The 17302-nt window shown below is 42.9% G+C and overlaps 1 protein-coding gene across 1 annotated transcript; it reads left to right on the forward strand.

Annotated features, from left to right (window-relative positions):
• The first annotated feature begins 1297 nt into the window (after positions 1-1297).
• zbtb34 (zinc finger and BTB domain containing 34) lies at positions 1298-13377 on the forward strand. Its single transcript, XM_040195061.2, has 2 exons — positions 1298-1518; positions 7064-13377. The coding sequence occupies exons 1-2, from the start codon at positions 1501-1503 to the stop codon at positions 8615-8617; spliced, it is 1572 nt and encodes a 523-aa protein (XP_040050995.2). The 5' UTR covers positions 1298-1500; the 3' UTR covers positions 8618-13377.
• The last annotated feature ends 3925 nt before the right edge of the window (positions 13378-17302 follow it).

A 17302-nucleotide genomic window follows, 5' to 3' on the forward strand; every position in this document is an offset into this window, starting at 1 on the left:
TCACAATATTCACAATTAAAAAAAATCTATAGACATAAACCTTGTTGAATAAAATAAAAAATGAGTTGTTGTAAGCCAGACTTTTGTGTTGGTACCAAGTGTTTACAAAATAATTAAGGTTTTATTGCTTGATTATTAAATTTAAAGTCTGCAGTCCAGATAAGAGTCGTTACAACAGTAAACAAATCTCTGTGTCTATATTGGATGATGGCCAAAAAACATAAAGCTTAATTTAAGTTCTGTTTTTGTAGGATCCTGCTTCAGGGTTACTCTGGCAAAAACGACCCATAGTGTTATTTTTGCAGTACATCCAATTAATGGGAAAAATTACTCAAGTTATCTGCAACAGTCTTGAGGAAATGCCTTGTTCTTTCTCATGAACTTTCCTTTTAAACTTTTCTGTGTCCAATAGTTTCCTCATTTTTCAAATATATAATCCAATAATTTGAAAAGTTGGTTAAAATATATATTTGAGACCAGAACCTGAAAACAAACAGGTGCAAATAAAAAACATAATTTGATTAAATAGACATAGAAGTTAATAAAGTATTGTATAAAGCAATCTGAATGGTTTAATTATAATGATCACACACCTCAATCGTTTTTAGATTGAAATCATGAAAGGGGAATGGTGTGAGAAGTTGAGGGTTTATCATCAATTTGGTCTCTAGCGCCCCTTTGTGGTTTCTATGCAGAACAGAATGACTTTTGACTTTCAGATAATCTCATTTTCTAAATAGTTCCCCAAACTTTTATGAAACAGAAGAACAAATAGCTGAAAAACCAGAATAGCGACTAAGGCTTGACATCTGTGCATTATTGACTATGGCCTCTGTGTTTGTGGTGGTGGCACAACTTCTCCTTCTGACCCCCCTCCCTCCCTCCACTATTTTGGGTGCGTGGTGGCGGTAGTGGGGGGCGACAGCTGCATAGGTGCACATCTGGAAAGCTAAAGGCATGTCTTTAGTCAGATTTTAATGAAGAAAAACCCCAGTGATGAGGTAGCATACAATATTTACAAAAAAACAACAAACGCACTAAAAACACAATTCAAAACACAATTTGGCTTTATTGCCATGAAAGTAAAAAACAAAAATGTAGTGTCCCTATTACTGAGTGTGAAGAGGAAGCAGATGATACTGACCTATGTAACGTTATGCTACTGTGACATGGGTGTAGTCAGCAGATAAGAGTATCAGTACATACAGATGTCATCTTCAGAAAAACTATCTGGAAACAGCGTAGGGCTCATGACTTTTATCTTTACGCGCGTATGTGTTCTCCACCATTCAGAACATGACGTCTTGGCACATAACACTGACATAAGCCAGGGAGGGGCTGCCGCACACACTGATAGAAATGAATGCAAAGAGCCAAAAAAACACTTCCTGTTGATGCAAAAAAATTGCAGCAGCAACTGTCTGACACATCTGGACCGGAGAGGGGGGGAGGCCTGGTTGTAAGTGTACGCGAACTACTGAGGGGAATGGACACCGTTTAATGCTAATCTGCAATACGGTGAGTTTGATGTACTTCAACTTTTGCTTGGGTTTATGGCCACAACGCGTCTACAATGTAGGCGCGTTATTGCACTGACAACGAAATAAATGGGGATATAATTGTCTGGGACCGTAAGCTAGCAACTGGAAGCTAGCTAGCGTTAGCCGCTACTTAGCACTGGCTGACACAGGGGCGGTTGCTAACTAGCGTCAACGGTTAGCATACGAGCGCTAGCTTAGCAGCGTCAGCTAACGTTATTTCATGACAGCCGAGATAGTTTGCATCCGCGTTCGACGTTACTTAGCTGGTAGCCCACACATTGTTGGCAAGTTTTTTCACAGTCTGAAATAGGAGGACGAAGCCGTAGGACCATTCACAATGCGTTGAATTGGGAAGCGTGTCTAAAATTCCAGCTTTCGTTTCGGAAATAATGACTCGATTGTACACTAGCTAATGTAGCTAACCCTGTAGTTAGCTAAGACAGTGCGTGTGTGCTGCTTAATAGTTGTGTTTTCGGCCCCTGACGACCGATGTAGTGTTTCAACTGACGTCAATTTACGTACAAGTTACCGTAGAAATGACACATTTCACAAAAAACAAACAAAAGTAGGTGGCAGTGACTGTCAAGCTAAAGTTAGCTAGCATAGACCCCCCTCTCCCTCCTCCTGTACACCACCAATAGCTAACTGACTGTAACCACGAAGGAAATGGTTGACTATGAAGTTTTAGACGGCGAGGTGAGGTTACTGTATGCACGTAACTAACTCGTTACGATGGGGTCAACAGTACACGCCGAGTAACCATGCACGATGATGCTAACACGTAAAATGCCTTCATGAAGAAGTCAACGCGGCACGTAGGAGAGACTTGCTCTAAAAAAAAAAACACTGCACGTTAATGCGGGCACTTAAACATTCAGCGTGAACTCGAATGAAAGTGTTTCTGCAGGGCGTTTGTTTGGCTGAAATGTGCATTATACCGGTATTCGTAGAACGCTGCCTGCCAACAACGAAGTGAAGTTAGTTGTCCGTGATGCTAACGTTTTGCTGAGGGAAGGACGAAGTGCAGGGACCTGACATGTTAATCTCCGCACCTGGGTTCACGCAGGCCACCTGTCACTGTTGTTCCTGTGACAGCCATCCATCTGCTACACTAATATATAAATAAATATATATAGAATATAAATATTCTAACGTTAAGGCATGTTGGAACACAGTGGAGCCAAACCAATTGCTGCTTTCGCATGAGCAAACAACCTTTATGGCTTTGTACCCATTCAACCCTATTTTTTATTGTCCCGTTTTAGTTTTGGGATCAGCAGTAAAACCGTATTGGTTTGAACCGCGAGCCGAAATGAGCAATTGTACAACACCAGGCGTATAATTACTAGGTGCATACGGTTATCTCTGCTGGAAACAGGACGTTTTTTTAGGACATGCTTCAACTTGCTCCTATTTTCTACTACTACTAAATCTTATCCGCAAAATGGAGCTCCAAACATGAGGTTTATGTAATTTTTTATTTAAATGTGGAAATTGAATTTTCGGGTGACTTTTACAAAAAAGGATTTTGTGATGTTTCTCTCTTAGTTATTGATACAGATATTACTACCTGTACTGTTTTCTGTATCTGAAAAAAGTCAAGAATTTAGAATAACAGCGTTATATAAAGGGTTTGCTATCCTTTAATATGTTTACATTTTGGAAACGTGGGAAACCTGCCTAAATAAGAGCACCAGTTGTTGACGTTTGCAGTGCTGGAGCTAAATCGGACCATTTGGCGTCACAACACCTTTTTTAAGGGCATTGCAGCAAATGCATCCTTGACATTTCTAATGTGACTGTCGACTCCCTGTGGCTGTAAGAAAAAGGCCAGTGTCGCATGATAATATCCAAGTTAGTGGGGCTTGTCATCAAAAGCCCCTTTGAAGGTGCCGACAAGACATGTACAGTTGATTGTTGACAAAAAAACAGAAAACTGCTAGTTAAGGGAAAGCGTTAGCTAGTGATATGTATTGATTCTAGACCAACTCTGGTAATTTGATGTTGCACTGTATTGGGACATCCATGGTGAACATTCCCACCATCTGAATATTTATGTTTCATCTAATTTCATTGTTATCTCTTAAATGGGGTGTGCACAGTGTACATATTTAGTGTATCTGTTAACCGTTGTGTATCGTACAGCAGAGATACTGTTCCCACAACAGCAGCTACAGACCAAACTTTTAGTGTACGCGGCCCGTTAAAGGAGAAGAGGGGGAAAAAAGCGGCATTGACCTGCGGTGAAGACGAGCAGGTGGCGAACTTTGCCAAAGACTGTTTACCGGCCTGGTTTTGTAGCCATAACGATTCCAAATGACACAAGCAGCCGCAATTTAGGTACACGCTCTTCTTGCTTGGCTTCGCTATCACATGGTTATGGCTGTAAAGGGTCTGTCTTGTGTAAGAGTTTCCATGTGTTCACGTCGGGCAGGTAGCGTTGCAGTCCGAGTAATCTTCTTGTATCTCTAACCTCGAACTTGCTTTAGGTCAAGGTCCGAGTTATGTAATGATCTATGTTGAGTTTTAGTTTCTTTATTATGGTAGAGTTAGGCATTTTCATTTTGTGTTTGTTTTATAAGCATTGCTGTAAACAAAAGCAGCAGTGTCCCTGAATACCAGTTTCCCTTTAGAAGACGTCTCCTTTTACTGGAGCCGGGCGTCCTGGTCCTGGTTCCTCCTCGCCTTTCTCTCCCAGCAACACGGCCGAGGCTCCACCAGAGCCCCCACCCAGAGACGGAGCACCTGGAGCTGCAACTGTCTAGAATTCTGTCTAGTTTACGAGACATCGATGTTACATAAAGACGAGATTGTAATCACAGCACGCCGTTAATAGAACAGGACAAACTGCTCTCGCCCACCTCGTAATTCCAGTTCTTTCAGCGCCTTTCTTTTTTTTCCAGAGAAAACAACAACGTGGCTTTGCGAATACACAACTAGGGCTGCACCAATTCTTTTAATAGTTTATTTATCTGTTTATTACCATCTGTTTTTTTGATTAATTGATGAATCTTGGGAAAAAAAACAAAAAGGCCTTTATTTCCAACGCAGTGCACAAGATCTTCAGAACAAACAGGTTGTAATATATACTGTATATAGTTTTAAATAAAGTGCACAGTTTGTTTAAGGGACCTGATCTGTCAGAATTAAAAAGTAATTTATAAAAAATAAAGAAAAATCCAAATCAAAAGCCAGATTTATTTCAACATCAGAACTTTCAACACCAGAACTTACACCAGTAGTCCCTGACCACCGGTCCCGGTCCGCGGGTCACTTGGTACCGGGCCGCAGAGAAAGAACGTTTTTTTCCATTCGATTTTTTGGATTTTTTTGGATTTTATGATAGAAAATATGAAGATAGTAGATTGATTTGACTTTGTCAATATACACCGTCACTGTGGAGGTCAGACAACTATTTTGGTTCAACTAGGTACTCTCTCTGGGATGCTTCAGTTGTGGCTTTTGGCGGATGTAGATATTGGGAACGGAAAGATTAGGTTTTCTTAAGGACTGAAATTGCGTTAAAATTCCTAAGGAATCAATTAAATTCATTTTCACCCCTCTTAGTCCTTCCAACCAAGAACGACATGATTGTGTGCTCATGGCGAAGCGCCATCCCTGCGCTGCACAGGACGGTGTAATTCTGTCTGTATGTGTCAATGACTGCGTGTGGGCTGAAATTAAGATGGGTATTTTATTGTTTTCATGTTGAAATGAAAGAAATCACAGGATACACCCAAAGGCTAAGCATACAACATTTATCTCTGCATACCGAGCTCCCCCTGTGGCTTAACAATTTCTACAAAGCTATTTATTCTCACCCAGCAACGTTCCTCCGTCACACCTTCTCGTTGTGTCTGAATCTTTGGATCTATTCTTATCTTCTCCTTTCTCTTTCATCTGTTTGAAATCGCTCCACCTTTGCCTGTTTCGCACTTCTCTCCTGCCTCTGGTTTGCCCCACAAGCTGCTCTTCAAAGTACGTGAAATGCTGCTGAGGTTGAAAAAAGCAAACAATGCTTGCCGGCTGACTTTGATTTTTTCTTTTAATGTTTTTTTCCTTCTTGTTTTTTTTTTGAGTGACGTGCCTTAGTTAAAGGCTTAAGGTGACGTCTTGTGTTTTGCTGACCCTAACTGTCCCATTGTACTTTTTATTTTTCTTTATACCTGAAGCAGCTGTGTCACGAATAGGTTTATCAAACATGTTCTGTTTTTCCCATTTGATCCATGCATAAGACCCTCACCCAGCCTGTGCATCTAAACTACCCAGCATACATTCTTTGGCAGCCCTTCAACTTGGCTCCATGCAGCATGCGCGCATTCGGCAGCCATTACTGATGTGTTTAGGTCGTGGAGAGTGAAAATAAAACACGCTATACCTTCTTACCCTTCTCTGTTTTGCTACATCTTCCCCTCTCCCGTGTCAGAAGGAGAGCGTGGGGTTTGTATGGCAGGTGTCCTGGCGAGCTTTAGCAATTGGAGAAAGTGTTTACTTAAGAAAAGGGCTGATCGGGACTCGACGCAGGAGATCATGCTGAATTGCCAGGGAGGGGAAGGTGGAGGAGGTGCCATGGGAGAGATGGGAGTAGAGCAGATGGAGTGGGGGGAGATGCAGGCTAAGCTGGAGAGCTGACACATGGTTTTGCAACAAGGGAGTATTTGCTCCAAAATGACACAGTAGGTACAGTGGAATATGATTTCACGGCTGCTGCTTTGGTCTCATTGATGTTGACGAACCAGTTCATAGAAAAGGGTTCAGGGTGGGTCAGGGTGGTGAGGGTGGTGTGCCTTTTGTGGGGGATCTGCTTCATCATTTAGCCAAAATGCGTGAATGTTATTCATAGGGTTCAGTGATACAAGCACCTTATGCATTTATATATAATATATGTTAATGTGGGGCGGAGCAGTGGTCAGCTTACTCATATTTGACTCATACATTGTGTTCCACCAGTCTTCGATTGTCTCTCTTGAACTTATCTCTCAGTTCCTGTTTTGCAAGAATTGTGATACATCAGTGGCGGCTGGTGACTCATAAATGCGATGGAACGGGAGAAAGAAACAACCCACAGCATCATATTATTTTGCACAGTTGGCTACTCGCTCTAGCAAACACAGGTTCGGTATACAAAGGGGAAGATTCGTGGAACAATAACAAGAGAGTCTGGGGTATTTCAGTCTGGCCCTTCAGTTATGACTCCTAACAGATATCTGGTGTGCCTATAGAATTATATTGCTAACATCCAGGATGTTCAACAATGCAATTCTGAAAATCTAAAATTGAAAGCCCCAATAGACATCAATGGCAAAGTGCATTTGTGCATTTTGAAGCCGGGACAAATTATGTGCATTCCAATGCAGGTATTTGAGTTAAAGACGCAGTTTATAAGCTACTCAGAAGTATTGTAAACAATGCCTAGCATATAAATTGTCCTTTTCTGTACCATATAAGATAACCCTGTCTTATAATGTATAGTAGTTTTTGTTAACTGTGAAATAATATATATATTTTTTTCTTCTCATCAGGCAGCCAGCAAACTGGAGAAACAGATCCAAGAAATGGACGACGGCAGCTACGTCGAGTTCGACGTGCCGGAGTTCAGTAACACTGTCCTGACCCAGCTCAACGAGCTGCGGCTGCAAGGGAAGTTGTGTGACATCATTGTTCACATTCAGGGTCAGCCATTTCGAGCCCACAAAGCCGTGCTGGCTGCGAGTTCGCCCTACTTCCGCGACCACTCGGCTCTCAGCACCATGAGTGGCCTTTCCATTTCGGTCATCAAAAACCCGGAGGTTTTCGAGCAGCTCCTTTCGTTTTGCTACACAGGTCACATGTCCCTGCAGCTCAAGGACATTATCAGTTTCCTCACGGCTGCCAGCTTCCTGCAGATGCAGGCCATCATCGACAAGTGCACACAAATCCTGGAGAGCCTCCACTCCAAGATCAGCCTCCCGGTCGGCGCCTGCAGCCCAGAGAAGGACGACTCGCAGGCCAGCGGCAACGGCGTCAACGACAGCAGCCTCTTCGTGAACCCCACCCAGATCTCCCCCCCTTACTACTCCCGGCAGACTCAGCCAGGGCACGAGGCGCGCTTTGAGCTGGCAGGAAAAGGCCGGGGCCGGCAGCAGCCCGAGGAAGGCCAGTCGGACCGCGGCAGCAGCGACAGCGTCTCTGAGCACGAGGCTCCCATGGAGGCCGAGACGGAGCAAGTGGAACTGATCGGCAAGGACGGGCTAGTGACAGACGTGCACGTGAAGATAGAGAAGATCGACAGGCCCACGTACTCGGACAGCTCCTCGGCCGGTGACGACGGCTACCACACGGAGCTGGTGGACGGCGAGCAGGTGCTGGCTGTCAGCGTGGGCTCCTACGGCCCTGTCATCCAGTCCACTGCCTACTCTTACTCAGGCCTCTCCTCCCCGGGCTTTCTGAACCTCAGCAACTCCAGCCCCTCCCGCTCCTTGCTGAGTGGCTACAGAGGTGGACGGGCCAGGGCGAAGCGCCCGCTGGCCATCCCGGCCGGGGTGCTGGGTCACATCAAACCGGCCTCGGACCACAGCGAGCCGGCGGCGGCCACGGGGTTGGAGAACGACGTGCGAGAGCGCAGCCTGCGGAGCCAGTGGTACCCGTACAACGAGAGACTCATTTGCATCTACTGCGGAAAGACCTTCAACCAGAAGGGGAGCCTGGATCGCCACATGCGCCTGCACATGGGAATCACCCCATTCGTCTGCAAGTTCTGTGGCAAGAAGTACACGAGGAAGGACCAGCTGGAGTACCACATCCGCGGCCACACGGACAACAAGCCCTTCCACTGTCAGATCTGTGGCAAATGCTTCCCATTCCAGGGCACCCTCAACCAGCACCTGAGGAAGAAGCACTTGGGAGCGTCGGAAGGGAGCAACCACATAGACTCTCCGGAGACGGCGGAGGGCGGCTCGGGTCCGAAGGAGCAGGAGGATGCGGCCGAGGCGATGGCCTTAGAGGCGCAATATGCAGAAGAGGCACCAGCTGCTGATACGGAGGAGAGTTCAAAATGCAGTCCGGAGGAGGCTCAAGCATCAAGATGTGATTTTTAGCTCCTGCTCCTGTTTATGGGAGCTTTACAAATGTTTATCTTAAAACTTATCTTTTTTTGTTCAATCAGCTCCCTCTACTATAGACTTTTTTTTGCGCCACAGGGTTTTTTTTTGGTTCAATTTTCTGAAAGTTAGATGTTGAATGCAGAGATTTAATGGGTGCTTCATAGAAATTTGATTCTTTCAAGCAAAGGGAGTAACAACTTACTATTTTTGAGGAGGTCCCAATAATCAAGACCCCTTAATTGATTTCTCTTTTTATCGTTCCATGTTTTTTAAAACACATTTACAGAGTTATATAGGCATGTTGCAATAATTGATAATGTGAAAGCTCTGGTAAGATGCTTGTCATATCACCTTTTTACCTGACCCGTTTTTGCACATGTGGCCGCAGGAGGTCACCTACTCACAAGGAATGATTTTTCTGCCAGTGCAAAGCTTCGTGTGACATATCCGCTCAATACCTCATGATGCAACTACATACTCATAACAGACAGTATTTTAACTTCAATGAAACTCACCAGGTTCTACCTCATAGCCAAGAACCTACCAGGCACAGATGTGTTCTCCGTTTTTTTATTTTTTAGTTTGTGTGTGCATTATCTTATTGCCAAAACCCTGTAAAGAATATTCTCTCAACACAAAGCCTTGATACTTGGGGGAAATATTCCTTGCTGATTGTCTGGATCCGGGTCGCGGCCCTTGAAACACGCCTCGTGGTCAGCCAGGATTAAGAAGGTGCTATGTTTGGAGCGCAGACGATCTTTGCTAGCTTTCCTTTGTTTGTTTGTCGGCAAACGCAGACAATGGAGTTCCGGGATGGCCGCGGCATATCGCCGTTGTTTCGCTGTCTTTTCGAACGTTTGTTCCACACGACCCTCAATAAGTGTGTCTCTTATCACTACGGGAGATGTCTCTCTCTCCGTTGGCCAAAGGGCGGTTCTCGACGACGGTCGCCCATGTGATGGTCGCCCGTCGTCCCACCGCGCTGTCGTTTGTATTCCTCTCCACTCTGATGGCTGACTTACAGTATACTTCATTATTGTGTGTGTAAATTGTTCAGTCCCGAGGTCAGCTTTTAGGTTAGCGCTCCGTATGCGTCTGAAACACGAGTACAACTCATTGTCAACTCGGCACAACACCAACGGCTCCGTACTAGTCTGACTAATATGCAAAGAGAAAGAACTAAAGGAATCTCAGCCATTTCGACATGGTTCTCACCCATTATTTGTGAAGAGCTATTGGTTTGTGTCCTCTTTGTCTTTCTTTCTTTTTGTCCTAGCTTTTCATGATGGGACTATTGATCTGTGATCTTTGTTCTCTGTATCAGTCGGAGGTCAAAACGCCGACTTGAAACAAAACGTCCTCGTTTGTCGACGCTGCTCCGTGATGCTCACGTGGACGGGGGAAATGTTGGTAGAGGCAGCCGCTGATCCAAAGTATTGATGCACTTTGCAGGGTTTAGTGGCGGCGGCGGCGGGAGGCCGCTGAGAAGACGCGCTCATTTCAGTTTTAATGCCGATGCAGTAGTGTCCGAGTAGAACTAGTTTAAAGCAGCGAGACTCTGCGATCACATGAATACTATTGGCTTCACGTCACGCATGCTGGAGCGCATTTTATCCATACTGTTTGAACCGTGGGGGATCGGGGACGGGGGTGTTTTAGTATATATAGAGACTTGGGTTTAATGCCATTGGGATTTAAAGGAATCTGCTTTCTCATTAAGTACACATAAGGCCTGAATACTTATCTTGTCTTGCTCTCCTGCTTTCCTATCAGCCATCCGGCTGTTTCATAACCTCTTCTGAAAGAGCGCCTGCTATAGGCTTGTATTTCGTCCCACGCGCTCCACGCTGAATCTGTGTCAATGAATTGGTTTTTACTATTTCACGGTTTTGCGTATGATTTTTCTGGCGTGCGTCCGGCAGTTGAACGTTGTGTTCTTGTCGCTTACGTCCGTTGTTCCTTTTCCTTTCCACTGAATGTGCGGCCGTTGTCTTCACTCGTCGACAGTTCAGAAAGCAAAACCAAAATGTGGGGAGATGTTGCAGAAACCGGTTTAGCTAGCTTTCCTTTATCTTTGTACGTAAGGATTTCTCTCATGCTGCTGCGCGGCAGAATGTCTCCTTTTGGGCTTTCCGGTTAACGTTTCCGTCGAGCGCTGATCCGACCTCATCCAAATCAGCAGCTGACTAATTACAATCTGCCCACCGAGCAAAAGAAAGGACTGAATGTTGCCGCAGCGTGTTGTCGTTTTTTTTTTTGTGAGTAATGGGTACAAACTTTGTGCCAAGAGTTCACGCCAAAGAATTAAGGGTGATTTGTAACCATACACTTTGACTGTAAAGCATAAGTGAATGCTCATTTGGAAGACTTAATAAATTTAATGTAGAACTAGTTCATCGCCATTTGTAAGGAATGTACGTTTCACAGCTTTATAACAATCACTCGTATAAATTTTAACAATTTGCTAAGACGACATTAGGTGGTGAAGTCATAAATAACATAATATATTAAGCCATACAAAAGCTGATGCTATAAAAGGTGTGCAATAATAGTATTGTAATTGTTTAAAGCCAATGTAAACAAAAGAGAGAAAATACTTCTCAAAAAGTGGCATCTTGAATTTAGTGCCTTGCTTTACATTTTAGATTCTGGCACTTAGATCGCTGTGCCTCCTTCATTGTGTATCGGATTGAATAGAGAGATTATAATATAATATCCCCACAGAAAGAAATGACTTCATGTCATTCTTGTCCATGTTGTTGTATTTTCAGTTCAAGTCCTGCTCCCGGTTTTTTTTGCTCTTTCGTCATTTAACCGTTTTGTTCTTTTTAATGTCACAGAATGAATTTTGAGGCTTAACTGATTTTGTAGCAAATGATTACAATCAACGGAGGCGGATTTGTTCTCCGCAGGACGCCGCTGCGTGTTTAGAGACGACACTGTATCCCTCCTCTGCAACCACTGAGGACAATGCTGACGACGTACGGCAGTTTCAGGCATGTCAATGCACGAGAGCCTCAGATCGATTCGTCTCTGTTCACTCAGGCCGCCGGTCGTGGGAACAGCGTGCGTGTTTAGCAGAGAATAGACTACACGGAAGAAGCTCACCGCCCATATAATGTAGCCAAATTGCTCCATCACAAAATTGTATTAAAATGCCAATGAATAATTCTGTAACTTTTGTATTTGTGCACTTACAGTTTATTTTTATTTTAGTAAATACCAATTCCATGTAGGAAAAAAAAGTTTATCTCCGTAGTTACCCGTAAGGGGTTTGGCGACAAAGCCCTCAAATCGTTGTGTTAGGGACCTTTTACCCCTCAAATGGTGCTTTTAGAATTGAGTTGGTTTTTTTTACAAGTCCATATAATCATCTTAGGTGGATGGAGGGGAGATTCTTTAGATGCTTTTCATGAACTGTAGTTACTTATGTGATACACACCTACAACTAACTGAACTTGACACACACTCGAATCGGCTTTGTGACCTCTTAGTTCCACTTCTGAGAGGAACAGGAGATGCATTGTGGGCCACAAGTAATCAAAAGGAAGTGTTTACAGGGAAGGCTGTCAGACTACTTTTTGAAATTGCAGCTCGTCCTATTCTTTTTATAATAAACTCACTTCAGGTAGTTTACAAACACTGATACAGGCTTAAACAAAAAAATCTTAAGTCTTCCATAGCTTTTCTGTCAGTTTCTGTCCACTGTGTATTATAAGAAAAAAGCAATAACCTTTTTAAAAGCGGTGCATCGAGATCATCAAGTCTAGTGAAATTTCGGCCTGTCACATATCAAACAAACTGAATGTCAGGGAGCCGCTGAATGGAAACCGGACCAGGACAATTATGTATTGGTTTATTTTTAATATGTTTTCTGATACTTTGGACAGGTTGATTTCCCTCTTCATACATGTGTGTGTGTGTATATATATATACACATATATATATATATACACATATATATATATATATATATATATATACACACACATGATGGAGGGGATTTTGGCCGTTCAGCCACTGTTTGGGAGCGGGCTTTCTGCTGTCACGTCGAGGCTCAGTGACGTCCTTTTGTCTCCGCGGGAAGCGACTGTGTGGCTGCAGTTGTTCAGGTCAAGGGGGACGTTTTCAGTGGAGCCGTTGTCCCTTTTACTCTCACAACTCCCTAAACTCTGCACTGCACTGTCTCTGGCTTGCATGTGTTCTGGTGACCGGGCAAAAAAAAAAAAAACACAAGGAAGAAGCTTAGAACTCAGGGTATATAGTGTTAAAAATGGTCTCGTTGGACACACTGCTTATGTCCGTAGTATAATCGTGCACTTCTCTTCAGGTGGGGAAACAATTCCTCAGTCACTGGTTCCCAAACAATCTGCCTCAAGGTCTCAACGAGCCCACACTTTCCCCCGAGGAGCGCCGGAGCCCCCCGAGCGGAGCCGTGACAGCAGAAACGCCCCCCAGCTCCCGTTTAGTCCACTCTACACACAACCTCACAACCCAACTGTGAACCTCAGAACTCTACTGTTTTGTACATCTATGAAGTAAATGAAGCTAGCTAGAGCTGATTTGTTGTATCTATTGCCATTTATGAATTTATTTTATAGCATGAAATAAAATATATTTATTCAAATTATATATTTTACTCATAATCATTCTGTGCTGCTTTTTGTTTTTAAGCTTGTAAATTGCTTTTTTACTATCAAAAAAATGTCAATAGAATAATGCGTTTGTAAAATAAAGACGCTCATTTGGCTCCGGTTGGTCTCTTGTGTTTCTCTAATTGTATTTACATGCACACTTAAATGATCCAGATCAAAGCAAAATAGTATAATTCCTTCATTCTGTTATAAGTAGTATTGTTTAAGTGCTGAACAACAAGGCTTCCAAAATATGCTCAAATGTTCGATGGTACATTAAAAGTCATCTCTGGGGGATATCTGATGTATTTGCTGGCGGGAGCCTCCAGAGGGAGCTACACGTTAGCAAATACAACTTCAGAAAGGTCGCTCTTCTTCCAGAAGCTCTGCAGTTAAATGGGAGCGAGAACATTTCATCACTTAAACCTTTATGACAAAGGAAATGCCGCTTGATTTAGTTTGTTGTTACAAAACCAAATGGCCTTAAACGATAAGTCACTAGTTTGAACAGTTATGCACTTTTTATTATAAATTATTTCTGAAAGGAAATTTTCCAATTGTAAGTTCTCTTGAGACTTTGACATTTCTTTTCTTTGACTTTTCGCTTTTGGAAAATGTCTTACACACAAAAGTGGTGGAATAAAAAAAACACTAAAACTTAATTGTCAGATTTTTGATGATGAAAATAAATTCATCAGCACTCGACACTCTTTTCCTCATGTCCGACTTTCTGCCAAATCCTTTGTGTGTGTAAAAGCTTCCCACCGTGTTTCCACCGTCTGTAGGTGATTTCCCAACAAAGAAAACACCATTTTCTTGAAATAGATTCCAACTGTTCTTCATTGCATAATGCACTTTGTCACAGTTCATTAGGAAATATTCTGGTGTGTGAGACCTTCACACTTAGTCAAATATATCACCACTTGCCATCATTAAAACAACAGTTGTTTAAATGTAATCATGGTAATCCTAAATGAATAGCTTAATAGTTAAGTTAAGTTGTATAGTTTGAGGATTAAAAGAGAATACAATACCTGGAAACCTGTTTTTAACTGCACGCTATGGTAGCGATGTACTGTTCAGTCGGACTGGACTGGGTCAGAGTTAAAGCTCTTCCTTAAAATGCACTTTTTGCACCTTTGCAACACAGCTTTTTACGACACGAAGTTCGTATGTGATCGTGATCGTGATCAGAGGCCTCCGTCTGCGGTGATGCAGAAGGCAGACGGATGAAAGCGCAGAAAGCTTTTAAAGGTTACAGGCGGAGACTGAACCGTAACACCGGAAGAGTCACAGTATTACCTTACAAAATGACTTGTATTTTCCATTGTATACAATGGAAAATACAATTCATTTCATTTCATTAAATTCCTCTTGTACTTCCTTAAGAGATTTCCTGCAAGTTCCCTGCAGAGTACTCACAGGCGCTCGGGAAGAACATCAAACAATGGTCATGGCATGTGGCCGCAAACTTTTAGGCAAATGTGCACATCTCCAAGGTTGGAAATGAGTTCAAATGCTGAGCTTTTGGAAAACGGAAAAAGACCCTGCATTCAATAGTTCCACTATGTAAGTAATAAACAATGAAGTGACTCTGAAAGAGAAGCCCTGACCACATTATTATGTGTTTCTATTTTTAAGCATCCCTTAATAACTCCCATATGCATCACAATTATCAGCGGCAGGGAGTTGTTTGAATACAATAGTTAGTGACCGTTCCTTGTGCACCATTTGCTTGAATCTCAATAATTATAGGTGAGGTTGGGCTCAAGAAGGCGTCTTGTCACCTCGGTGGAATGTCAAGAAGGGACAGAGACGGAGAAGATATCCAGACACGGGAAGGGTTGCATAGCTGTGGTACGTCAGCATGTCTTCGGTCTGAGGTTAGTTATGGGAATGGAGAGAGGGAAAGAAGATGACAGAGTCCGATTAGGATTCCTTATGCGGCCGGTTCACGGTTACCTTCAGGATTAAGCGGCATTAGAATGCGGTTTTTTCCTTACAGGGGGAGAAGGGCTCTGCTTAGAAGTTTGCATTACTGTTTCATTTGCGTTGATTTAAAATGATTTATTGGCCACGTGCATGAAAAGATTTTAGGATGACCCTGATTCATAGACACTGGAAAATATACGGAAGACTGCAGAGGAAAAAGCCACTTCCCCACACAGCCCTTCCATACTGCTGTGTAACGGACCCTGAACACACATGCTGATCCTGATTGAGTTAGACTTTCATTTTTTTTTATTAACAATACGTTATAAGCAGTTTTGCATGTGTAGTGTCTTTAGGGATGCCTGCATGTGGTTCTAGCAAAAAGCATGACATGCGTGTGGTTGAAGTCCCCTGCGAGTCATTAGTGCAGAGATTTCTACTGCATGACCACGTTTACTCGAAAAGGTGGAGTGAAAAGGATCCGTGGGAGCACAGGAAAATAAAAACGGTTCCATTAGAAGTACAAGGACGTGGATTTTTACAGATGTGAGACAACAATACAGGCCGGTTTGAAGGCTCAGGTTGGAAGGCCCCGGGAAAATGCGGTTGTTTTTGTGCTGAGTGAGCACTGTGTCAGCTCATGGTTTTCCATGTTGGTTGAGGGGTGGGGGCTGCACAGGCCACCCTCACTGAGGGTTTTCCATCGTGGTGAGTCCTCAGACATACCCGCCATCCAAGGAGGCTGTCGTCTCTGTTTATGGAGACGGTGGAACACAGTCCTCTGTTTCACCGCGGGAAGGTCAATGGAGAAAGCAGTCGTGAACTGGGTTTGGTGATGTAATTGCTGCAAAATAAACAGTTTTGACCCATCTGGGAAGATCAATATACGGCGCATTTATTGTCCCATCTATCTTTGGTGAAAAACACTGCTGATAAGAGTGACAGTCGCAATGATGAATGTCTTCCTTTGTCCCGTCGGAAGCCTCTTTGTTATGGCAAAGAATGCTTTTTAGCTTTGGACTCATGAGCCAGTTCCAGCAGCCAGTGTTTGTAGATTTAATGCAGCACGAGTGTCTAAGCCACCGACACATAAGCATCCGTCTTTACTTTGGGAGCAGATGACGCTAACATGGTAAGTTAGTTTTTATGCAGAGCAGGGAGGATTAAATACGGATTGGTCACGTCTTGCTCTGTTAGTCATTGGTCTCTCTGGACATTCTCAGGTTTACTCCACCAGAACCTTTACTAAATTGATTTTAAATACTCTATAGAGGAATGGTCACAAAGTATGACGTTAATAGAGCTCGATTCATTGCAGCGTAAAGTCACTTTAGCCTCATTTTCCAGCTGTATTTGGCATTTCCCATTGACACATAATAAAACAAAGGTGGTTTCTGCTGTCGGTGCAGGAACTGCTGGATGCATCAGTTTCACAAGCCAGTCACATTTAATCGGTCATTTCCTGATGTCCTGACTACACGCTGACACTGGGCCAGATGGGGCTGCAGGATAAAGGATTTTTTGCAACCAGTTCTTGGTCTTTGAGACGCTTGAAGGAGTTTTCTATGATAGCATGTTTATCTGTTACTAGTGTACAAACATAATTGCATTTTGTTAAATTTTTGTATTGATAATTAAAGGAACAAATGTGTTCAAACTGCTAGTTAGTTAAAAACTGGTTCCTATGATTGAGTGACGCAGTGTATCAGTATCACTCAACATGTTTAAGATGTGTGCTTTCTATAAGAACGTAGCAACAGTATTTGGAGTTAATATTCACATTTCTCAGATATTGATTCATGAATATAATCAAATGTTTATGTTTTACACTACAATAAATATATAAAATAAAATATAATGTTATATGTAAAATATAACATTAGATATTGTCGTAGACGTTGTTACTTTATTCCATAAACGTTCCTATGGCATACGTTGACATGTTGAGGGACATGAACTGTAGTCCTTTGGTTGATTGGCCAAAACGAGTTGAGCATTAAAATGATGCAATGAGGAGATTACCTTCATGAATTTGACATTCGTACATGTTTTATAAATCATTGAACCTTCATGCTATGGGCTAATATTAATTCATTCATTAATAAAATGCTTG

The sequence above is a fragment of the Gasterosteus aculeatus genome, chromosome 13 (assembly GCF_964276395.1).
Source record: "Gasterosteus aculeatus chromosome 13, fGasAcu3.hap1.1, whole genome shotgun sequence".
In the NCBI taxonomy this organism is placed as follows: domain Eukaryota; kingdom Metazoa; phylum Chordata; class Actinopteri; order Perciformes; family Gasterosteidae; genus Gasterosteus; species Gasterosteus aculeatus.